Source organism: Arachis hypogaea, chromosome 13 (assembly GCF_003086295.3).
Source record: "Arachis hypogaea cultivar Tifrunner chromosome 13, arahy.Tifrunner.gnm2.J5K5, whole genome shotgun sequence".
Lineage (NCBI taxonomy): Eukaryota > Viridiplantae > Streptophyta > Magnoliopsida > Fabales > Fabaceae > Arachis > Arachis hypogaea.
In genome coordinates, this window is record NC_092048.1 from 8446241 (window position 1) to 8471699 (window position 25459).

The 25459-nt window shown below is 34.8% G+C and overlaps 2 protein-coding genes and 1 long non-coding RNA gene across 4 annotated transcripts; 1 reads left to right on the forward strand and 2 right to left on the reverse strand.

The window, feature by feature from the left end:
• Positions 1 to 2319: 2319 nt before the first annotated feature.
• LOC140177830 (uncharacterized) lies at positions 2320 to 4580 on the forward strand. Its single transcript, XR_011869316.1, has 4 exons — positions 2320 to 2500; positions 2592 to 2641; positions 2735 to 2863; positions 4292 to 4580. It is a non-coding gene; the product is annotated as an uncharacterized lncRNA (long non-coding RNA).
• A 9391-nt stretch (positions 4581 to 13971) lies between these two features.
• LOC112736979 (disease resistance protein RPV1) lies at positions 13972 to 18448 on the reverse strand. 2 transcript variants are annotated; one of them, XM_025786665.3, is made up of 5 exons: positions 17359 to 18448; positions 16062 to 17166; positions 15691 to 15984; positions 14793 to 15545; positions 13972 to 14694 (listed from the first exon to the last, which is right to left on the reverse strand). In XM_025786665.3, exons 1-5 carry the CDS (start codon positions 17859 to 17861, stop codon positions 14119 to 14121), a joined length of 3231 nt encoding a protein of 1076 aa, XP_025642450.1. In that variant the 5' UTR covers positions 17862 to 18448; the 3' UTR covers positions 13972 to 14118. The 2 variants fall into 2 exon arrangements, with proteins under 2 accessions (XP_025642450.1, XP_025642451.1); XM_025786666.3 differs by having other exon boundaries at positions 13972 to 14642; positions 17359 to 17979.
• A 2176-nt stretch (positions 18449 to 20624) lies between these two features.
• LOC112736980 (disease resistance protein RUN1) lies at positions 20625 to 24613 on the reverse strand. The gene is made up of 5 exons (XM_025786667.3): positions 23918 to 24613; positions 22622 to 23726; positions 22251 to 22544; positions 21397 to 22149; positions 20625 to 21321 (listed from the first exon to the last, which is right to left on the reverse strand). The coding sequence occupies exons 1-5, from the start codon at positions 24415 to 24417 to the stop codon at positions 20764 to 20766; spliced, it is 3210 nt and encodes a 1069-aa protein (XP_025642452.1). The 5' UTR covers positions 24418 to 24613; the 3' UTR covers positions 20625 to 20763.
• Positions 24614 to 25459: the final 846 nt, after the last annotated feature.

Genomic DNA, 25459 nt, shown 5'->3' on the forward strand with positions numbered 1-25459 from the left:
ATTTAAAAATATTTGTAATTTTCTTATTTAATTTATATTTGAGTCTGATAGGCTTGCTATGGAACTGTTTCCTTGAGCGTCGGTCATGGTTCATTTTGGGCCGTGACAAAATAACTCATTCAATGTAATAAACATTCATATTACAAATGTCATAATAATATTATTAATAATAATAAATTTTACGTTACAAATATTCAAATTCCATACTATTTGAACTACTTATACAAGTCTCTTATTAGTATTCCTTCAAATAATATCAAATTTAGCACAAAAAATTTATGTCCGAACTACACACCATCTCAAACTTACTCAATAGAGATAAATATATGTTGAATGTAAAAAGTGTAAAAAGAAAGCATATGAAAAAAGAGATAACTACGCTTGTAGCACATGTAATCAAACACCATAATATCCAACAATATGGTAACTCTTTATGTTTTTCATAATCTCATCTATCAAATTATTAGTTACTAACTCAATACTTATTTTAAGTTCAAAATTCAATTAAAGGTTTCTAATCAAAGTGGTACAACAACTTTTGTACTATTTGATGGCGAAACAAAAAAGTATTAGATACAACTGTTTCAAATCTAATGGCACTCCAGAAAAGTAATGACCTTGAAGCACTACCCCAATTGAAAAATTTTTGTAACCTCACTTATATTTGAAGTCAATGTAAATGATTTTAATCTTAAATAAAGTTCTCAACAATACAATGTTACCAAGACATTTGTTCTAACAAAAAATACTGAATCTCAACGCCCATTACAACAAATAAAACAGATAATATTAAAAAAAAATACTTATTTTAGACATCATTTTTATTTCTAATTTAAATTATTCATTGATTATAGGAACCAACTTCGCTATAGGATCTCATTCTAGTTATTGCTAATTTTCCACTAGATGTAAACTCATTTGATGTGGGGACAATATATATGAACATTTTTTTCATATATATAAATAATTATTTAGTAGACATATATATTATATAAATTAAAATAAAATTTATTTTGGTTAAATTATTTGTAGAATTTTACTATCTTTTTTTCTAGTGAGATTACACAGCAATATTCTAACTATGTTGTAGTTTAAATTAAAATATAATATAATATGTTAATATTATTATATTTTTTAATCATTAAAATGCATGTACTCATAGTTAAACATTTTATTGTGAGCTATTTTTTATTTCTAAATATTATTTTTATTAGTATTGCGACTATAATTGAAAATTTTTTAATTTTTGAGAATTAGATTTGTGGTAATAAATGTTAAATAAAATAAGTTTCGACTATTTTTCTTTTTCTAGTATTATCATTAAGAATAATAACAATGCAACTACAAAAATAATTTGAATTGCATTTGTCTCGCTGAAGATTAATCAACTAAAGAGTTTATTTAACAGTAATAATTGCACTAAACAATTGATTTTTGAATCTAAATATAGTTTAAGCAAAGACTAATGTTTCGACAATTATCATTTGTAAAGAAAGAATAGAGAGATTCTAAATTACAATCTTTCAGTTGTTATTGTATTTTTTCTAATAAAGACTTATAAATGGATATTCTTTTATTTGAGTATTTTCCCTAATTTTGTTGATAAAATTCCAAATTTAGAATTAAAAATAAAAGAATAATTTTTCTTATCAAAATAACAAATTTATACCTGCGGAGAATTCTTTGTGGAGATTTTTTAAAAAATCATGTACGCGTATGTTGTCCTTTCTCAATTGACCCCATCACCCATGTGAAGTCGTCCTTACACATTATTTGGTTTAAAGAAAATTGAGTAGAAAAAAAAATGTAGGTATGAAAAATGAATGAAAAATTAAAATTTTCATTGTTTGGATCAGGATAAAAAATTAAAAAAAATAATAAAGAAGTGGTATGAAGCCATCTAAAACTTCTCGGTCATCAAATGAAAACTGATAAAAAAAAGGTGTAAACAATGATAAAAATATAAATTTATTCTTCGTGTAACAGAAAAAATAAAATTCTCAAATTCACTTTCATCTCAAAATACGTTTCTTGTCTTCTTTCTAGTTTCACCGTCGTTGTCAACAAAGCCTTCAATGTAAACCCCGGTTAAATTAGTAGATAATTAGTTAATAAATTATTTTTTAATAAGAAGGATTATAAATGCGAATATTATATCAAAATAGGGTAGAGCTCATCGAAACGAGAATTTTGACACTAATTTTGAAGAAAACGGTTCAAGAATGGACCGAAAGGACCGAACCGGCTGAACCAAACCCGAACCGGGCTGTCGGTTCAACCGGACCAGCCCTATTAAATGAACCCAGCTTTGTCTTCTCCTTCATTACTGCAGCAACGAAGCTTTCAGCTTCCAGGGAAAAGAGAAACGAGAAATATCCCGTAACCCTAACGTAAATTTCCGATCCCCGTAATTTCTCCGTCCGAGCTCCAATCGCCGCACCGTTTGCGGCCACGCGTTCACCGCGTCGAGCTCTACATTTCTATCGGAACAATTTCATAGGTAACTTGTTTAATCACTCTCAGCTTTATCTTCCCCCAATTTTCGAATTTTAAGTGGGAATATTGAATTTCTTTGATTTCTGATGTTTTAGGATCCAATTAGCTTGAGAGAAACGTTCACTCTTACTTATGTGAAGCTTGGGTAAGGTGAGGATACGATAATTCTATTTTAATTTCATTAAATTTGAGCTTTGAGTATTAAATTGGGTATATATGTATTATGAATGTGTATTAGGTTGAAAATAAATAATTGGAGCTTGAAATTGTGAATACTGAAACTTGGAGGAAGCGGATTAGTTGAGTTTTGAGGGGCTGTCTTGGTTTTGAATAAATAGCTTTGGTCGTTACGTGGAAATCGGCTAAGGTATGGTTTAGGTTTCTTGCATTTAATATATAATGTTCTGTGAGAACTTAGGCTAGACGGCCATAGGATAAGTTGGAATGCAGGTGTATGTTTAATGTTTAGTAATTTGTTGATGAATATATTTGGTTGAAGTTTATTGGATAATTAGTTATTAATCTTGGATGGTGAATGTTATTGTTGATGAACATGGTTGGTTTAGTGCTAATGATTTGGTGAATTATTGATTTGAGATATTATGTGTTAGAAGCCTAGGGTTAGTGAACTATGATCCTTAGTTGAATTTTGGTTGTTGGATTTGAATATTGTATGAATATAATTGTTAATCTGAAGTAGATTTATTGTGGTAACTGTTATGATGACGAGGAAGGGTATGTTGAATTGAAAAGAAAGCAGGTTTGGACCCGAAAAGGGTGGCAAAATCCGAGTTTTAGAGGAGATGCTGCCGAAATTTTATAAAAAATTAGAGATTTTGTTTAAATGATTATTTAAAAGAGATTTAGATTTAAATGTTATATGGTTTGATTTTGAGTTATTAAGAAAGTGAGTATGTTTTAAGTTTGAAGTTTGATTCTTAGAAAAGAATGAATTATGTTTTGAATTGAAACTATTGATGGACGGAATGGGAGGTGTGATAATGAAGGATAAGGATTGAATATGTTTAATGTATGATGATGAATGAGATGCAATTGAGAATGATGCGGATGTTGAGGAATTATAATTGAATTATTTATATGGCTTATGAATTTGAATAATCTGAGATACGAGATTCCCTGGATTAAGTGTCGTGGCTTGCCACCACGTGTACCAGGTTGAAAACTCGATACTCTGTTGACCCTACGACGTAAGTGTGACCGGACACTATATAAATTCCCGGGAATGTTACCCCCATTGAGCAATATTGATTATTTGAGAAAAATCTATGCATAGACTCTTGGGGATGCACGTCGGGGGACAGTCTAAGGACAATTCAGACTTGTCGGATTGGCTGGATAACCGACAGATGAGCCTCATCAGCCATAGGACAGGCATGCATCATATGCATATTACTTGAATTACTTGCTTGTGCTCTAATTGGGTGTGCCTATCTGTATTTGCCATGCTAAATGTGTATTTGTTACCTGCAGTAGTTGTAACTTTCTTGTGTTTGCCTTTATCTGTTTATTTGTCTGTGAAAATGCATGATGGAATTGGAGGTATGGAGGAATGGCAGTATAGGACTTAGATTTAAGGTTAAGTTAAGTTAGGATTAAATATTTTTAGGAAACCACCTTTTATGGCTTCTGTTTAATACTTTAAGCTCTACAATCTGAGTGTCGGCGTTCTAGGATTGCCTCTGGCATTCCCAGGACCTTATATATTATGTGTGTGGCACCTTTACCATACTGAGAACCTCCGGTTCTCATTCCATACTATGTTGTTGTTTTTCAGATGCAGGTCGGGAGCCATCTCGTTAGGCGTCTGGACTCTTAAAGCGGAGGGGTTACTGGATAGTGTTGTTGTATAGTTTTGTTGTACAGTGATGTATATATATGTACTTAGCTTTCTCTCCTTATAACTTGTCCTTTTTTATCCTCTTAGAGGTTTATGGAGAGGCAGGATTGTGTGTATGTACTTTTGGGTTTTGGATATGTATGTATATATGTGTAAATATTCTCCGGCCAGTCTTGACTTCGCAGGCTGAGTTAGGAGCTTGTTATTTTGTATCTTTGGCACTCTATTCCTACTTCTGTTATCTTATGTTTGACAGTTACGGTTTTCTTAGCATGCAAGTTAACTCGTTCCTTGAGCGTTGCGCTTTTATCTCGCGATTTTTATTTCCCCTATCCTTCAAGGCTCCTAGTATATTATAACTCTTCTGCTATTATATGTACTTATTTTATTTTAGAGGTCGTAATACCACATCACCTCTGTTTTACGACTTAAGCGTAAAGCTTTGTGTGGTAGGGTGTTACATTAATGGTATCAGAGCAGTTCGTTCCTATAGAGCCTGAAAGACGGACTGATTGTGCTTCTGTGCATTCTCTGTATATGTGTTTATGTGCTATTAGGATATCTGATTGATATATATGGCATAAACGTTTGTGAGCATGCATTTGGAACTTAAAGCATTAGACCTGCGATATTGAGACTGATCAACTTAATATCACTTGTTTGGTGTGTATAGGGACCAGATGTCGACTCGCGGACGCGGTCGCGGGTGAGGTAGAGGTAGGACAGGCACCGTTACTCCTGTACCCACAGGGACTGATCCAGTAGACTTTATGGCTGCCTTGGGAAATATGGCTGCAGCTATGCAGGCAACAGCTGAGGCACTGGGTAATCAGATAAATCAGGGTAATCATGGGAACAATAATGATGAGAACGGTCCTATGACACTTGCTACATTTCTGAAAGTTCGCCCTCCGACTTTTAGGGGAACCTCAAATCCCACTGATGCAGATAATTGGATTCAGGCTATGGAAAGGGCATTACAGGCACAACAAGTTCCTGAAGAGCAATGGGTTGAATTTGGAACTTATCAGTTGCAAGGTGAAGCTCAGTATTGGTGGCAGGGAACACGACGTATCCTGCAGCCTGATGGTGCTGCGATTCCTTGGGAGGTTTTCCGGACAGAGTTCTATAAGAAATACTTTCCTAATTCAGCTAGAAATGCCAAGGAACTTGAATTAATGCAGTTAAAGCAGGGACAAATGACTGTTGCTGAGTATACCAGTAAATTTGAGGAGTTATATCGCTTTTCTTATATCTGTCAAGGTGCGCCTGAAGATTTTGCTGAATGGAAGTGTATTAAATATGAGGGAGGTCTTCGGAGCGATATTCTGAGCTTCGTTGCCCCAATGGAGATCAGGGTGTTTTCTGAATTGGTGAATAAGAGTAGGGTTGCTGAGGATTGTGTGAGGAAGGCGGCAGCAGAGAAAGGAAGTTTGAGGGTGCCTTTTCAGAGGCCTTCAGGGAGGAACTTTGCTCCGAGAGGTAGGAATTTCAAGCGTGGAGGCTTTGTTCCGCAGCAGACTCAGGGTCAGGGTAATTATAGAAGGCCGAATATTACTGCGAATCAAGGAAAAAGGTTTGGGAAGCAGCCACAGCAGGATCTGAATTGTCAGAAGTGTGGAAAATATCATCCTGGAGTTCCGTGTAGATTAGGACTTGGAGTGTGCTATTCCTGTGGACAGCCCGGGCATATAGCCAGTAATTGCCCTGAGAAGAAGAAGTATGAGACTGGTAGGGTGCAGCAGCCGGGGAGAGTATACACCACTTCTACCATTGGTGCTGAGGGATCTGAGACACTGATTAGAGGTAATTGTGAAATGGCTGGTAAAATCTTAAATGCTTTATTTGATTCAGGAGTGTCTCATTCATTTATTGCATTTGAAAAGGCCAATGAATTAGGATTGAGAATGGTGGTTTTAAGTTATGATTTGAAAGTATATAATGCTACTCATGAAGCTATGGTGACTAGGATAGAATGTCCACAAGTTCCTTTTCGAGTGCAACAACGTGAATTTGTGCATGATTTGATTTGTTTGCCTATGACTGGTCTTGATCTCATTTTGGGATTGGATTGGTTATCCAAGAATCATGTTTTACTTGATTGTTCTGAAAAGTCAGTACAGTTTATGCCGGAAGGGTCAGAAGCACCAGTTGTGGTGAATAGTTACTATTTGAATTCTATGATAGTAAACTGTTCTGGAACTGAATGTCAGGGTATTATGTTATTAACTGCGGAAGTATCAGGTGATGATCAGAGTTTAGAGCAAATTCCGGTTGTATGTGAATTTCCAGATGTGTTTCCGGATGATATTAATGAATTCCCACCTAACCGAGAGGTTGAATTTGCAATTGAGTTGGTACCTGGATCCGGTCCAATTTCAATTACTCCTTATAGGATGTCGCCTTTAGAAATGGCTAAACTGAAAGCTCAGCTGGAAGATCTGTTGGGTAAGCATTTTATCCGACCAAGTGTTTCTCCGTGGGGAGCGCCAGTGTTACTGGTAAAGAAGAAGGATGGGAGTATGCGGCTGTGTGTCGATTATCGGCAATTGAATAAGATCACTGTGAAGAATAAATATCCGTTGCCTAGAATCGATGATCTAATGGATCAGCTACAGGGTGCCAGTGTGTTTTCTAAGATTGACCTGCGATCCGGATATCATCAGATAAGGGTTAGAGACGAGGATATTCCGAAAACTGCTTTCAGGACCCGTTATGGTCATTATGAGTATACAGTGATGTCTTTTGGGTTAACTAATGCCCCGACAGTATTTATGGATTATATGAACAAGATTTTTTGACCGTATCTGGACAAGTTTGTTATTGTCTTCATTGATGACATTCTTGTTTATTCTAAGACTGAAGAGGAACATGCTGATCACTTGCGGATTGTGCTTCAAATTCTGAGAGATAGGAAGTTATATGCTAAGTTATCTAAATGTGAGTTCTGGAAGAGTGAAGTGAAGTTTCTCGGCCACGTGGTGAGTAAGCAGGGGATAGCTGTGGATCCTGCTAAGGTAGAAGCAGTGATGAATTGGGAGCGACCAACTTCAGTGACAGAGATCAGGAGTTTCTTAGGTTTGGCAGGGTATTATCGCAGATTCATTAAGGGATTTTCACAGCACGCCTTACCTTTAACTAAGTTGACTAGGAAGGATACACCTTTTATCTGGACTCCGGAATGTAAAGAGAGTTTCCAGGCATTGAAGCACAGGTTGACTACTGCACCTGTATTGGTATTACCTGAACCAAGTGAACCGTTTGAAGTGTATTGTGATGCATCTCTGAAAGGGTTAGGGTTTGTTCTGATGCAGCACCAGAATGTTGTAGCATACGCCTCACGGCAGTTAAGGCCGCATGAGATAAACTACCCGACACATGATTTAGAACTTGCTGCTGTTGTGTTTGCTTTAAAGATTTGGAGGCACTATCTCTATGGTGTTAAGTTTCATGTTTTCTCATACCATAAGAGTTTGAAGTATCTTTTTGAGCAGAAAGAATTGAATATGCGTCAGAGGAGATGGATGGAACTTCTGAAAGATTATGATTTTGAATTGAATTATCATCCAGGAAAAGCGAATGTTGTAGCGGACGCTTTGAGTCGGAAGTCTTTATATGCAGCTTGGATGATGCTACGGGAGGAAGAGTTACTGAAGGCATTCCAAGGTTTGAATTTGGGAGTTAGAGAAGAATCTGGAATCCTGTGTTTGAGTCAGTTGCAAATTTCTAGTGATTTTAAATCAGAATTTCTGAAGGCTCATCAAGATAGTGAAGCGTTACGTAAGGTATTACCAGCAGTTGAACAGGGAAAACAGTGGAGAATGTCAGAAGGTCATGATGGTTTATGGAGGTTCAAGAACCGGATTATTGTGCCTGATGTTGGAGACCTACGACAAAGTATCTTGAAGGAAGCTCACAAGAGCGGGTTTTCAATTCACCCAGGGAGCACTAAAATGTATCAAGATCTGAAAGCGATGTTCTGGTGGCCAGGTATGAAGAATGATGTGGCATTGCATGTATCTAAATGTTTAACGTGTCAGAAGGTTAAGATTGAGCATCAGAGACCATCAGGGACCCTTCAGCCTTTAGAGATTCCACAATGGAAATGGGAGAGTATCGCAATGGATTTTGTGATAGGGTTGCCTAGAACCCGATCAGGTTATGACGCTATTTGGGTGGTTGTAGATCGACTAACAAAATCAGCTCACTTTCTTCCTATCCGAATAAGTTGCACAATGGAGGAATTGGCTCGAATGTATATCAAAGAGATTGTCAGGTTACATGGTGTGCCCTCTACTATTATATCTGATAGAGATCCCCGTTTTACATCAAGGTTCTGGGGAGCTTTTCAGCGTGCATTTGGGACTCAGTTAAGCTTGAGTACTGCGTATCACCCTCAGACAGATGGTCAGTCAGAAAGAACTATTCAGACCTTGGAGGATATGCTAAGGGCTTGTGTTTTGGACCAGCCGGTAAGCTGGGACCGGTATATGCCATTAGTAGAGTTTGCTTATAATAATAGCTATCATGCGAGCATCGGAATGGCTCCATATGAGGCTCTGTATGGCAGGAAATGTCAGTCTCCGTTGTGTTGGTATGAAACTGGAGAAAAGAGTTTATTAGGGCCTGAGATGATAGCTGAAACAACTGAGCAGATAAAGAAGATTCGTAATCGAATGCTTATAGCCCAGAGCCGCCAGAAAAGTTATGCTGATCAGAGGCGAAAGCCTTTGGAATTTGAGGAAGGAGAACATGTTTTTCTGAAAGTAACACCAACCACTGGAGTGGGAAGAGCTATTAAGACCAAGAAACTGAATCCCTGTTATATTGGACCGTTTGAGATTCTGAAGAGAATTGGACCAGTGGCTTATAGAATTGCCTTACCGCCATACCTTTCGAATTTGCACGATGTATTTCATGTATCACAGCTTCGGAAGTATACTCCTGATGCAAGTCATGTTCTAGAACCAGAACCAATCCAAGTGAGAGAAGATCTAACACTCCCAGTAATTCCGGTGAGGATTGATGACACCAGTGTTAAACGATTACGAGGAAGGGAAGTATCATTGGTAAAAGTAGCTTGGAGACGAGATGGTATCGAGGAACATACCTGGGAACTCGAATCAGATATGCGAAAGGACTATCCACATCTCTTTTCAAGTAACTATATTTGAATTTTGAGGGCAAAATTCTTTATTAGGTGGGTAGGATGTAAACCCGGTTAAATTAGTAGATAATTAGTTAATAAATTATTTTTTAATAAGAAGGATTATAAATGCGAATATTATATCAAAATAGGGTAGAGCTCATCGAAACGAGAATTTTGACACTAATTTTGAAGAAAACGGTCCAAGAATGGACCGAAAGGACCGAACCGGCTGAATCGGACCCGAACCGGGCTGTCGGTTCAACCGGACCAGCCCTATTAAATGAACCCAGCTTTGTCTTCTCCCTCATTACTGCAGCAACGAAGCTTTCAGCTTCCAGGGAGAAGAGAAACGAGAAATATCCCGTAACCTAACGTAAATTTCCGATCCCTGTAACTTCTCCGTCCGAGCTCCAATCGCCGCACCGTTTGCGGCCACGCGTTCACCGCGTCGAGCTCTACATTTCTATCGGAACAATTTCATAGGTAACTTGTTTAATCACTCTCAGCTTCATCTTCCCCCAATTTTCGAATTTTAAGTGGGAATATTGAATTTCTTTGATTTCTGATGTTTTAGGATCCAATTAGCTTGAGAGAAACGTTCACTCTTACTTATGTGAAGCTTGGGTAAGGTGAGGATACGATAATTCTATTTTAATTTCATTAAATTTGAGCTTTGAGTATTAAATTGGGTATATATGTATTATGAATGTGTATTAGGTTGAAAATAAATAATTGGAGCTTGAAATTGTGAATACTAAAACTTGGAGGAAGCGGATTAGTTGAGTTTTGAGGGGCTGTCTTGGTTTTGAATAAATAGCTTTGGTCGTTACGTGGAAATCGGCTAAGGTATGGTTTAGGTTTCTTGCATTTAATATATAATGTTCTGTGAGAACTTAGGCTAGACGGCCATAGGATAAGTTGGAATGCAGGTGTATGTTTAATGTTTAGTAATTTGTTGATGAATATATTTGGTTGAAGTTTATATTTGGTTGAAAACTCGATACTCTGTTGACCCTACGACGTAAGTGTGACCGGGCACTATATAAATTCCCGGGAATGTTACCCCCATTGAGCAATATTGATTATTTGAGAAAAATCTATGCATAGACTCTTGGGGATGCACGTCGGGGGACAGTCTAAGGACAATTCAGACTTGTCGGATTGGCTGGATAACCGACAGATGAGCCTCATCAGCCATAGGACAGGCATGCATCATATGCATATTACTTGAATTACTTGCTTGTGCTCTAATTGGGTGTGCCTATCTGTATTTGCCATGCTAAATGTGTATTTGTTACCTGCAGTAGTTGTAACTTTCTTGTGTTTGCCTTTATCTGTTTATTTGTCTGTGAAAATGCATGATGGAATTGGAGGTATGGAGGAATGGCAGTATAGGACTTAGATTTAAGGTTAAGTTAAGTTAGGATTAAATATTTTTAGGAAACCACCTTTTATGGCTTCTGTTTAATACTTTAAGCTCTACAATCTGAGTGTCGGCGTTCTAGGATTGCCTCTGGCATTCCCAGGACCTTATATATTATGTGTGTGGCACCTTTACCATACTGAGAACCTCCGGTTCTCATTCCATACTATGTTGTTGTTTTTCAGATGCAGGTCGGGAGCCATCTCGTTAGGCGTCTGGACTCTTAAAGCGGGGGGGTTACTGGATAGTGTTGTTGTATAGTTTTATTCTACAGTGATGTATATATATGTACTTAGCTTTCTCTCCTTATAACTTGTCCTTTTTTATCCTCTTAGAGGTTTATGGAGAGGCAGGATTGTGTGTATGTACTTTTGGGTTTTGGATATGTATGTATATATGTGTAAATATTCTCCGGCCAGTCTTGACTTCGCAGGCTGAGTTAGGAGCTTGTTATTTTGTATCTTTGGCACTCTATTCCTACTTCTGTTATCTTATGTTTGACAGTTACGATTTTCTTAGCATGCAAGTTAACTCGTTCCTTGAGCGTTGCGCTTTTATCTCGCGATTTTTATTTCCCCTATCCTTCAAGGCTCCTAGTATATTATAACTCTTCTGCTATTATATGTACTTATTTTATTTTAGAGGTCGTAATACCACATCACCTCTGTTTTACGACTTAAGCGTAAAGCTTTGTGTGGTAGGGTGTTACATTCAAGATACTTATTTATATAAGTGTTATTTGTAATAATTGTCTTTAAATCAGATTTTTAAGATTTTACTTTTTTTTTCATAGCATATCATTTTTTTTTTTTACCAAAGATAGGAGACTCGAACCCGCAACCTCTTAATTAAGTAAGGGGAGACTATGCCATTTGAGCTATTACTCATTGGCTCATAGCATATCATTTAACTATTTTAAAAGGAAGAAAATAAATAGAAAAGAATATTAATATTACTATATATGTAGAGCAAAAAATAGATAAAAAAATTATGCAAAATTCACTATTAAGCTGATGTGACAATACTTTTGATTTTAGAACACTAGTAGGTATCAATTTCAGTATATTAAAAAATAGATAAACAGATTCGTTTGTCCAAATCTTTTCATTTGCCAAACATTTTCTCTATGGCAAATGGTGCGTGTTTCTTGATCTTAGTCCCACTTTCCTCTCATGACTGTCATTGATGGATGACTAACGAAATTGATGAGTAATTATAGGGAAGGATCTCATATACATGACTTGTAGCTTCTTAGCATTTTTGGGATTTCGGTATTCTCCACAGAAACGACGAAAAATTTACAACATTGTTTGCAAAAAATGTGGTCACCATTGACTATAATCACTATATACACTCAGTCTTCTCCACTATTCCTTGTGCTGCAAACAAAAATATCTCTAACGTGACCAATATGGATCACATGATCCTCTCAAATCTCAAGGATGTCTTTATAAAAAAAATGTAAAGTTAATCATTCTATTATTTTTATAATTTTATTAATTTTTTAATTAAATTTTTATACTTTAAAAATTTATAATTAAATTTTTATACTATAAATTTTTTAAGTAAGTCCTTTTTAAGTATTTTTTGCTTTCTTTTTAAATTAACAAATAAGAATCGAATTATAAATCTTCGTCTCATTTTCTTTATATTTTTTTTTTTTGGTACTTTAAACGGGACATGAAGTCCAAGAAGCAAAAGAGACTACACTGTAACTATGCGGGGTAAAATAACCCTTCTAGTATCATCATCAACAATCATTCTAAGGATACCAAAAGGCAGATCCACAAAATGATAACCAGGTTCTCTTTTTGTACTTAGCTTAGCTAAGCAGTCAGCCACACGGTTCCCTTCCCTATATGTATGGCTGAATTGGAGTTGCCATTCTCTATTGATAAGGAAATAAATTCTCTTTATTAGACTATTTGGATGATTTTTTGCTTTGGCTTTTTCATCAAGAACTTCTATCACTGTGTGATGGTAACTAACGAAATTGATAGGATCTCATAGACATGAATTATAGCTTGGTAACATGTTCGGTCTATAAAAGTCCATATTCAATTTATCTTTTTGGTCATATTTATGCTACAATCACAAAACATAAAATAAAAAAGGTATGAACAAAAAATCTCTAGTAAACTTTTTTTTTTTGGGTCAATTTCTTTGTAGAATACTAGTGTCTACTTGTATATGACTAAGTTAATTTTTTTTGCTAGTAATAATATTACGAAATAATATTATAAAATTATAAATTTCATGAATTATGGAAAAAATTCATAGAATTAATGGATCTCTTTTACAACAAAATTGTAGGAATAAAAGTTTTTATCTATCTAAGGAGATTAGCGTTACAGTTTTGGCCACACTTTAATATAATTGTACCAGCACTTAGATTTATTTAACTACTTAAATTAAAACCAAATCAACTTGTCCTCAATATTTAATAAGAAAATTAAGAATACAAGAGAAAAAAATTTTAATAAAAAAATATTTTATTACTTAAATATTTATTACAAATAACTCATATTTCTACAATTCAAATTCTCACTCTTATTTATAGTCGTCCACCTCCTTATATATGACTAAGTTGAAGTTAGAGGTTGAATTCGGACAGTAGTAAAATTAACTCAAAATAGAACCATCCAACAGAAATGTGAAAAAAGGGTATGTTAGAGAGAAAATGAAGCGGTTTGTGATTCCAATTTCATATTTAAATCAACCTTTGTTTCAAGAGTTACTAAGCCAAGACAGAGGAAGAATTTGGATATGATCATTCAATGGACGGTCTCACCATTCCTTGTCGAAGAGAATGCTTTCTTGGACCTCACTTCTCACTTGAATGGATTATGAGTGATACTAAAAGAAACTCACACAGGGTAGTTGAGTCACAATTTTGTATATAAGGCGCTTAGAATTTGTTTTATCCTTTTTTGTCGTGAAACTAGCATCTTAGTTAGATATCAAAGATGTAAATATTAGAAATGGAGTAATACTATAAATTCAAATGAATAAACTTCAATTGAATATTTAATTTTGAATTGACTATTTTTAAAACCGACTGATTGATTTATGTTTATGTTATAGTAGTTTAATCAAAAAAGATTTAAATTAGTAAATTACAATAACCGATTTGTAAATGTAAAGGAAAAGGCAGTAGAAGAACTGAACCATTAAATAATAAGAGAATGCTATTTATTGGTGATCTTCAATTGCCAGAAACTTGTGGTTGGGACTCTGAGCTGAAGAATTGGCGCTAAACATCATTGTTGGGTTAAATTGTTCCAAATCTTGCTTAAATACCCAACGGTAACCACACCTCTTCACTTCTACTTCTGGATAATTACCCATGCTGTCCAATACAATACCACGAAGATCAGATGTTCCTTCTTTTGCATTACTTGTATTCTCATTAATGAAAGCTTCCCGGGATACAAATATTAGCAACATATGATCTAATTCAGTTGTGATCAAATCTTTCTTAAGACGTATTGGAACATAGCGATAAATGCCCCCATACCCTTTACGACGAAAACCACAACTAATTAGAGCGGGAGGATATATGGCTTCTTCAAGCAATTGAGTTGGAGTATCGTGCACAACAAATGTTACACAACAAGCAATGCCAATCCAATTATTGTCATCCACAATGGGAGATGGATCAAGGCTCACTGAATCACCCGTGTTCTGTTTGCTGAACCACCTTGGAATTTTAGTTCCTGGAACAACAGCATCAATTATGCATGTGGAGAAAGAGCATTGCAGGTTCACCTGCCACCGTAGAAATTAGGTACGATTAACAATATAAGTTCATAATATACACAGAAAAAAGCAAAATGGGAAAAGAAAGAAGGAATTGAAGTTGGTACCTGAATCATTTTTATCATCCATGAAATAACTGTCACACCACAACCTTCCGTGTCACTCAAATTCGGGCAGTTGAAAACATATATTCCTCCATAATATACTCTTCTGATCGGCAAAAGTGTACTAGGCAACCACTTTAGATGCTTACAGTACTCCAAGTTCAACACCCTTAGCTTGGGAAGTTCCTTGATGCAATGAGGTGGTGTAACAAAATTGTTTCCCCCTATGTTTAAACGTCTTAAACAACGTAACTGTCCAATAGCATCAGGGATTTGAACTAGATTACAGAAACTTATGTCAAGATATACCAAAGCTGGGAAACGGGACAAAGTAGGCACCAACAAACCAACTGAATTGGCACGCTTTCTAGAAGACAAAAAGTTGAGAGGCCTTGTAAGAGTTTTGCATATGGAGGTTGTCATATGGCTTTGCACACTTTGACCTGTATTCAACTGCTTGCTTTGTCTTGGTTTCTCTAACAACTGATATTTAAGTAATTTCCAACACCCAGATAGGTGTAGATATTTAAGAGAATTAAGATGAAATATGCTGTTGGGAATACTCACAAGATTTTTACAGTTTTCTAGATTCAAATAAAGAAGCTTTTCCAGAGAACCAATAGATGCATCAAGGTGAACAAGTTTCACACATCCTTTAAGATTTATGTACTCAAGATTTGGGGCCTGAGATAAATTTGGTATCTTTACAAGATTTTTGGAATGACATAGTTCCAGATATGTCAAATTATGGAGATCCTGCAATAAAATAGAAGGCTATTATTATAAATATATTCTAGCTCATTTTAATTAAGTGAACGAAAAGAGAAAGAATAAGAAAATGTCTTCTTGTTTTCTTTCAAATATAATCAAAACATGAATAATACAATGATATCTATCATACCTTTATTCCCTCCCATAGTTCTTTGATGTTGCTATAATGTAGGATTAATTTAACGAGTTTATTTGGCTGAAAGCTTGATGGCAAACATGTAAAAGAATAGTCTTCCCAATCAAGATACCCCAACCCGTTAGAAAGAAAATTAGGACGTCCTAAGAAATTCACTTCTCTGAGGATGAGTAATTTAAGGTGCCTCATTTGTGATAAAGCTTCAACCCTCAGTGTTGTCCTTTCTGACATCTCTTCTCTATTTTGATGAAATCTTGGCAGAACTATGGCTTCAAGGTTTTCTGCTGCCTGAAACATTAGACCTTTAAAAATTATTTAAATTCTAAAAATGAAGTCAAGAACAATATTCTCAATAACTATTTTACCTTATTTTCCCGCAAGACATCACTTAGATCCTTTTGATTCCATAACCTACTCCACTTTCTTGGCTCTTTGGGCGATTTTTCTCGAACAATACTCCTACCCAGATCTCTCAACAAATCATGCATACAGATCGTATTCCCCTCATTAGTTATGAGTGACTTATCAATGAGAATTCTTAAACCAATATCAGGTTGAAATCCTCGAATACTTAAAATATCTTCTACATACCAATCTTCATGCCCAGCGGGAAAGAAACATGCAATATCAAGAAACATCTCCTTTTCCATCTCCTCAAGTCCATCATAGCTGATTCTAAGCACATCTAGAATGTCTTTTGTTGGTTTTTCTTTCAATCTAACTAATGCACTACTCCACTCAGACACATTTCGCCCAAACAAAAATGAGCCCAACACTCTAATTGCTAACGGGAGTCCATTAGCATATGTTAATGCAGAATTTGTCAAACGTCTGTAATCTTGTGCAACATGATTACATTTGAAAGCTTTTCTACAAAACAATTGCAGAGCATTCTCATCATTTAAGAGTGGAACTTTATAAACTCCATCCACTCCATACTCTCTCAATATATGCTCATCTCTAGAAACTATGATTATTCTACTCCCTCTACCTAGCCTTTCCCGTTTTATAGCCAACTTCTCCAATTGAATCCCCTCATCAACATTATCAAGAACTATCAGAACCTTTCTATGCCGTAACCTAGTTTGAATCAGATTATTATTTGCCAATGAAAGATTGCATATAAGAAAATATTCTTCCTTGAAAGCTTGACAAAGAAGTTGCTTTTGTACACCAAGTGGACCATAATGTCTGTATGTTTCGCTTACATCATCTACAAAACATGGAACATCATATTGATGAGAGATTGCTTCATATAAAATGGTGGCAAGAGTTGACTTTCCTATGCCGCCCATTCCACAAATTCCAACAACTCGAACATCATCCTCTGAGTCCAAAACAAGAAGCTTTTCTAATTCTTGTAGAGGAGAATGCATCCCAACTATATCATCAGATAGATTTGATGATGGTTTGGGACTCACTATGCTTGTTACCATTTTCACAATATTTTCAATCTCAGCAGATTGTGACCTAAACACATCAATAAAAAAAAAAAAAAAGAGAAAATCACAAAATAATCACTTATGACAACACAAGAAAATATACATATCAATCAACCATAATTATTGAATAAAATCTTTGAAATGTCTTGATTTAGTTTTACGAGTGGTGATCAAATTAGTTCAGAAGAATAGATAGCAAAACATAGAAGGGGTTACTGACTTATCCTTCTTCACATCCCAGCCAGAGAGATTAGCTACTTGTGTTAGAGCCGCCCTCCATCTTCGCACTTGCTCCATCATCTCACCATCATCTTTGAATCTTTGTTCATGTTTCATAAAGGCTTCTTCATAATTTCCACTTTGCTTTCTCACCTCAGATGGACTCACTTCACAGAAAACAGGCAGAACACACTGTCCCGGTATGTTAATGCAGTCAGCTATCTGTGCGAGTTCTCGCAAGCACCATGTGGAAGAAGCATAGTTAATAGAGAAGACAACAATCAGAATCTGTGATCCTTCAATAGCTTCCAGAAGGCCTGATGATATAGGTCCTCCTTTCTCGAGCCTGGTATCATCCCTGAAGGCAACCATGCCGTGTCTGCGGAGAGCAGCATAAAGATGATCGGTGAAATTGAAGCGAGTCTCCCCTCTAAAACTCACAAACACATCATATTTCCAATTCTTCTCAACAGACAAGGGGCTTTGGATTCTCATGCAATCCATTGTAAGTGATTAATAAAGATTAGTTTAATAAAGAGTATATATATATATAGTGGCGTCATAGTGATTATTTAGCTGAAAATTCTTGCATTTGGATAGTGTAGCACTGCAGCATGAAAAGAACAAAACACTCTAGTGGGACACAACCTTAATTAACTTCCAATACTTCACGCGCTTCTTTCAATTATTGCTATTATTACCGATAAGAATAATAACAACGCAACTACAAAAATAATTTGAATTGCATTTGTCCCGCTGAAGATTAATCAACTAAAGAGTTTATTTAACAGTAATAATTGCACTAAGCAATTGATTTGTGAATCTAAATATAATTTAAACAAAGACTCTAATGTTTTTTATCATTTGTAAAGAAAGAATAGAGAGATTCTAAATTACAATCTTTCAGTAGTTATTATATTTTTCTAATAAAGACTTATAAATGGATATTCTTTTATTTGAGTATTTTCCCTAATTTTGTTGATAAAATTCCAAATTTAGAATTAAAAATAAAAGAATAATTTTTCTTATCAAAATAACAAATTTATACATGTAGAGAATTATTTGTGGAGAATTTTTAAAAAATCATATACGCGTATGTTGTCCTTTCTCGATTGACTCCATCACCCATGTGAAGCCTTTAGTGATAAATAATATGTGGAAGGTGGGCACAAAGTCCTCAAGATATTACTGTGATTTGTAATAATTGTCTTCAAATCAGATTTTTAAGATTTCACTTTTTTGTTTCATAGAATATCATTTAACTACTTTAAAGGAAGAAAATAAGGGAAAAGAATTTTAATATTACTATATATGTAGAACAAAAAATAGATGAAAAAATTATGCAAAATTCACTATTAAGCTGACGTGACAATATTTTTTATTTAAGAACACTAGTAGGTATCAATTTCAGTAAATTAAAAATAGAAAAACAGATTCGTTTGTCCAAATCTTTTCATTTGCCAAACATTTTCCCTATGGCAAATGGTGCGTGTTTCTTGATCTTAGCAGTCTTGGTCCCATGTCATTGATGGATGACTAACGAAATTGATGAGTAATTATAGAGAAGGATCTCATATACATGACTTGTAGCTTCTTAGCATGTTTGGTATTCTTCACATGAACGACGAAAAATTTACAATATTGACTATCTACAGTGAATCTTCTCCACTATGGCTTGTGCTGCAAACAAGAATATCTCTAACATGACCAATATAGATCACATGATTCTTTCAAATCTAAAGGATGTCTTTATAAAAAAAAATGTAAAGTTTAATTATTCTATTTTTTTTATAGTTTTATTAAATTTTTAATTAATTTTTTATACTTTAAAAATTTATAATTAAATTTCTATACTAAATTAAAATTTTAAGTAAGTCCTTTTATTTTAAGTATTTTTTGTTTTCTTTTTAAATTAATAAATAAGAATCTTATTATAAATCTTCGTCTCATTTTTCTTATATGACACTGTGTGATGGTGACTAACGAAATTGATGAATATTTAGAAAAGGATCTAGTAGATATGAATTATAGCTTGGTAACATGTTCGGTCTGTAAAAATCCATATTCAATTTTTTTTTTTGTCACATTTCTGCTGCAACCACAAAACATAAAATAAAAAAAAAAAGTATGAACAAAAAATCTCTAGTAAACTTTTTCTTTTTTGGTCAATTTCTTTGTAGAATACTAGTGTCTACTTATATATGACTAAGTTGATTTTTTTTGCTAGTAATAATATTACGAAGTAATATAAAATTATAAATTTTATGAATTATTGAAAAAATTCATAGAATCAATGGATCACTTTTACAAAAAAAAAATAATAAAAGTTTTTACCTATCTAAGGAGATTAGTGTCACAGTCTTAGCTTGAATACACTCTAATCTAATGTTACTGTATCAGCACTTGAATTTATTTAACTATTTAAATTAAAACCAAATCAACTTAATCCTAAATATTTAATAAGAAAACTAAGAGTAAAAGAGAATATAAGAGAATAGAAACTTTAATAAAAAAAATATTTTATTATTCAAGTATTTGTTATAAATAACTGACACAATTACAATTCAAATTCTCAATCTTATTAGTCACCAAAAAAAAAATTCTCAATCTTATTTATAGTCATCCAGCTTCTTGTATATGACTAAGTTGAAGTTAGAACTAAACAAGTGCTAAATACTAATTTGCGACACGAGTTTGTTGAGTGATTCAATTCGGGCAGTAGTAAAATTAACTCAAAACAGAACCATCCCAACATAAATGTGAAAAAGGATCCATAGCCTATAATAATAAAATAAAAAAGAAACAAACTATTAGAAGAGTATCATCTACTGTTAGCCAACAATCTTGTAAAGTTAATGAAGTTTAAAAAAGACTATCTCGCAGACTATGTTAGAGAGAAAATGAAGCTGTTTGTGATTCCAATTTCATATTTAAATCAACCTTTGTTTCGAGAGTTACTAAGCCAAAACAGAGGAAGAATTTGGATATGATCATTCAATGGACGGTCTCACCATTCCTTGCAAAGAGAATGCTTTCTTGGACCTCACTTCTCGCTTGCATGGATTATGAGTAATACTAAAAGAAACTCACACAGGGTAGTTGAGTCACAATTTTGTATATAAGGCGCTTAGAATTTGCTTTTCAATCCTTCTTTTGTCGTGAAACTAGCATCTTAGTTAGATATCAAAGATGTAAATATTAAAAATGGAGTAATACTATAAATTCAAATGAATAAACTTCAATTGAATATTTAATTTTAATCCAATATTTTTAAAACTGACTGATTGATTTATGTTTATGTTATAGTAGTTTAATTAAAATAGATTTAAATTACAGTAACCCATTTGTAAATATAAAGCAAAAGGCAGTAGAAGAACTGAACCATTAAACAATAAGAGAATGCTATTTATTGGTGATCTTCAATTGCCAGAAACTTGTGGTTGGGACTCTGAGGTGAAGAATTGGCGGTAAACATCATTGTTGGGTTAAATTGTTCCACATCTTCCTTAAATACCCAACGGTAACCACACCTCTTCAATTCTACTAATTCTTCTGGATAATCACTCCTGCTGGCCAATACAATACCATAATCAGATGGTCCTTCTTCTGGAAACTCATCAATGAAAGCTTCCCGGGATAAAAATATTAGAAACATATGATCTAATTCAGTTGTGATCAAATCGTTCTTAAGACGTATTGGAACTTGGGGATAAATGCCCCCATCATACCCTTTACGACGAAAACCCCAACTAATTAGAGCGGGAGGATATACAGCTTCTTCAAGCAATTGAGTTGGAGTATCATGCACAACAAATGTTACACAACAAGCAATGCCAATCCAATTATTGTCACCCACAATGAGAGATGGATCCAAGATCACTGAATCACCCGTATTCTGCTCGCTGAACCAGCTTGGAATTTTAGTTCCTGGAACAACAGCTTCAATTCTGTATGGCAGGTCCACCTGCCACCGTAGAAATTAGGTATGTTTAACAATATAAGTTCATAATATACAGAAAAAGGGAATTGAAGTTGGTACCTGAATCATTTTTATCATCCATGAAATGACTGTGACACGACAACCTTCAGTGTCACTCAAATTCGGGCAGTTGAAAACATATATTGCTCCTCCAGTCCTCTTTCCTATCGGCAAAAGGGTACTAGGCAACCACTTTAGATGCTTACAGTACTCCAAGTTCAACCAAGTTAGCTTGGGAAGTTCCTTGATGCAATTAGGTGGCGTAACAAAATTGTTGCCCCCTATGTTTAAATATTGTAAACAACGTAACTGTCCAATAGCATCAGGGATTTCAACTAGATTACAGAAACTTATGTCAAGATATATCAAAGCTGGGAAACGGGACAAAGTAGGCACCAACAAACCAACTGAATTGGAGCGCCTTCTAGAAGACAAAAAGTTGAGAGGCCTTGTAAAAGTTTTGCATATGGAGGCTGTCATATGGCTTTGCACACTTTGACCTGTATTCAACTGCTTGCTTTGTCTTGGTTTCTCTAACAACTGATATTTAAGTAATTTCCAACACCCAGATAGGTGTAGATATTTAAGAGAATTAAGATGAAATATGCTGTTGGGAATACTCACAAGATTTTTACAGTTTTCTAGATTCAAATAAAGAAGCTTTTCCAGAGAACCAATAGATGCATCAAGGTGAACAAGTTTCACACATCCTTTAAGATTTATGTACTCAAGATTTGGGGCCTGAGATAAATTTGGTATCTTTACAAGATTTTTGGAATGACATAGTTCCAGATATGTCAAATTATGGAGATCCTGCAATTAAGTGAACGAAAAGAGAAAGAATAAGAAAATTGTGTTCTTGTTTTCTTTCAAATATAATTAAAACATGAATAATACAATGATATCTATCATACCTTTATTCCCTCCCATAGTTCTTTGATGTTGCTATAATGTAGGATTAATTTAACGAGTTTATTTGGCTGAAAGCTTGATGGCAAACATGTAAAAGGATAGTCTTCCCAATCAACATACCCCAACTCATTAGAAAGAAAATTAAGACATCCTAAGAAATTCACTTCTCGGAGGATGAGTAATTGAAGGTGCCTCATTTGTGATAAAGCTTCAACCCTCAGTGTTGTCCTTTCTGACATCTCTTCTCTATTTTGATGAAATCTTGGCAGAACTATGGCTTCAAGGTTTTTTGCTGCCTGAAACATTAGACCTTTGAAAATTATTTAAATTCTAAAAATAAAGTCAAGAACAATATTCTCAATAACTATTTTACCTTGTTTTCCCGCAAGACATCACTTAGATCCTTTTGATTCCATAACCTACTCCACTTTCTTGGTTCTTTGGGCGATTTTTCTCGAACAATACTTCTACCCAAATCTCTCAACAAATCATGCATATTGATAATATCGTCCCACTTATAAGTTATGAGTGACTTATCAATGAGAATTCTTAAACCAATATCAGGTTGAAATCCTCGAATACTTAAAATATCTTCTACATCCCATTTTCCATTCCCAGAGGGAAAGAAACATGCAATATCAAGAAATATCTCCTTTTCCATCTCCTCAAGTCCATCATAGCTGATTCTAAGCACATCTAGAATGTCTTTTGTTGGTTTTTCTTTTAGTCTAACTAATGCACTACTCCACTCAGACACATTTCGCCCAAACAAAAATGAGCCCAACACTCTAATTGCTAACGGGAGTCCACTAGCATATGTTAATGCAGAAGTTGTCAAACGTCTGTAATCTTGTGCAACATGATTACATTTGAAAGCTTTTCTACAAAACAATTGCAGAGCATTCTCATCATTTAAGAGTTGAACTTTATAAACTCCATCCACTCCATACTCTCTCAATATATGTTCATCTCTAGAAACTATAATTATTCTACTCCCTGGACCTAGCCATTCTCGTTTTATAGCCAACTTCTCCAACTGAATTCCTTTTTCAACATTATCTAGAACTATGAAAACCTTCCTATGGCGTAACCTAGTTTGAATAAGATTATTTGCCAACGAAAGATTGCATATAAGAAAATCTTCTTCCTTGAAAGCTTGACAAAGAAGTTGCTTTTGTACACCAAGTGGACCATAATGTCTGTATGTTTCGCTTACATCATCTACAAAACATGAAACATCATATTGATGAGAGATTGCTTCATATAAAATGGTGGCAAGAGTTGACTTTCCTATACCACCCATTCCACAAATCCCTACCACACGAACATCATCATCCAAGCCTAAAGCTAGAATCTTTTTGAGTTCTTCTAAAGGGGATTGCATCCCAACTATATCATTAGATAGACTTGATGATGGTTTGGGACTCAATATACTTGTTACCGCTTTCACGAGTTCCTCAATCTTAGCAGATTGTGACCTGAATATATAGTAAAAAAGGTGAAAAACAAAAGACAGAACATGATAATAGAGTTTTGAAAACTTAAATTCTTAGTTCAACAAAACTATGTATACCATGAGATGGTCTATCAATCATAATTGTCCAATGAAATCTTTGAAATGTCTTTATTTTAAAGGAGTAAATAGCAAAACATAGAACTGTTTACTCACTTATTCCTCATATCCCAGCCAGAGAGATTGGCTACTTGTGTTAGAGCTGCCCTCCATCTTCGCACTTGCTCCGTCATCTCTGCATCATCTTTGAATCTTTCTTCATGTTTCATAAAGGCTTTTTCATAATTTCCACTTTGCCTTCTCACCTCAGTCGGACTCACATCATAGAAAACAGGCAGAACACGCTGTCCCGGTATTTCAATACAATCAGCTATCTTTGCCAGTTCTTGCAAGCACCATGTGGAGGAAGCATAGTTGATAGAGAACACAACAATCAGGACCTGTGATGCTTCAATAGCTTCCAGAAGCCCCGCAGATATAAGTCCTCCTTTCTCGAGCTTAGTATCATCCCTGAAGGTAACTATGCTGTATCTGTGGAGAGCATAAAAAAGTTGATCGGTGAAGTTGTAGCGAGTCTCGCCTCTGAAACTCACAAACACATCATATTTCCAATTCTTCTTAAGAGACAAGGGGGTTTGGATTCTCATGCAATCCATTGTATGTGTGCACAGTCAATAAGGAATAAGCAATGCAGAAATAAGGATTAGTTGTTATGAAAATGAGATGCACACCGAGGATAAGGGATTTATATATATATATATATATATATATATATATATATATTAAAGTCAACGGACGTGTCTTTTGGTTAGTTTGCAGGGTAATAGTTTTTCTGGGGAGGAAAGTATAGATGAAAATTCTTGCAGTGAGTAGTTTATACTTTATTATGAGCAAAACAAAACTTTGAAATGGGAGTGTGGGACATACTTTTTTCTTTTTAAATAGATAAGTAGTGACGTTAACCATTCTTAACTTCCAATTTGACACGCATTGCTTCAATATTCGTAGCTCTTTGCTCCAAATCTTTGTCATGATTTGCTAAACATTTTCTCTATGGCACCTACCCAATTTTTGGAACGATACAAGTGTCGTTAGTCTCATTTTGGTTTTATGACTGTGTGATGGATGACTAACGAAATTCATGAATATTTGTAGGGAAGGATCTCATATACATGAATTGTAGCTTCCAAATATGTTTCAATTGAATAGAAAAACATTTCTGCTACAATCACGAAACATAGAATAAACAAGAATAAAAGCACACGTTTCTGGTAAACTTCCCTTTTTTGGTGGACTTCTTTGTAGAATACTAGTGTCTACTTGTATATGACTAAGTTGAATTTAGAGCTATAAAAAGTACTAAATACTAATCTGCGAGACGAGTTTGTTGACTGGTTCAATTCAGGCAGTAGTAAAATTAACTCAGAAACAGAACCATCCCAATAGAAATGTGAAAAAGGGGTCCATAGCCTATGATAATAAAAATAAAAAGGAAACAAACTATTAGAAGAGTATCATCTGCTGTTAGCCAAGAATCTTGTAAAGTTGATGAAGTTCAAAAAAAGGCTATCTCAATCTCTGTTAAGAGAGAAAATGAAGGGGCTTGTGATTCCAATTTCATATTTAAATCAACCTTTGTTTTGAGAGATACTAAGCCAAGGCAGAGGAAGATTTTGGATATGTCATTCAATGGACGAT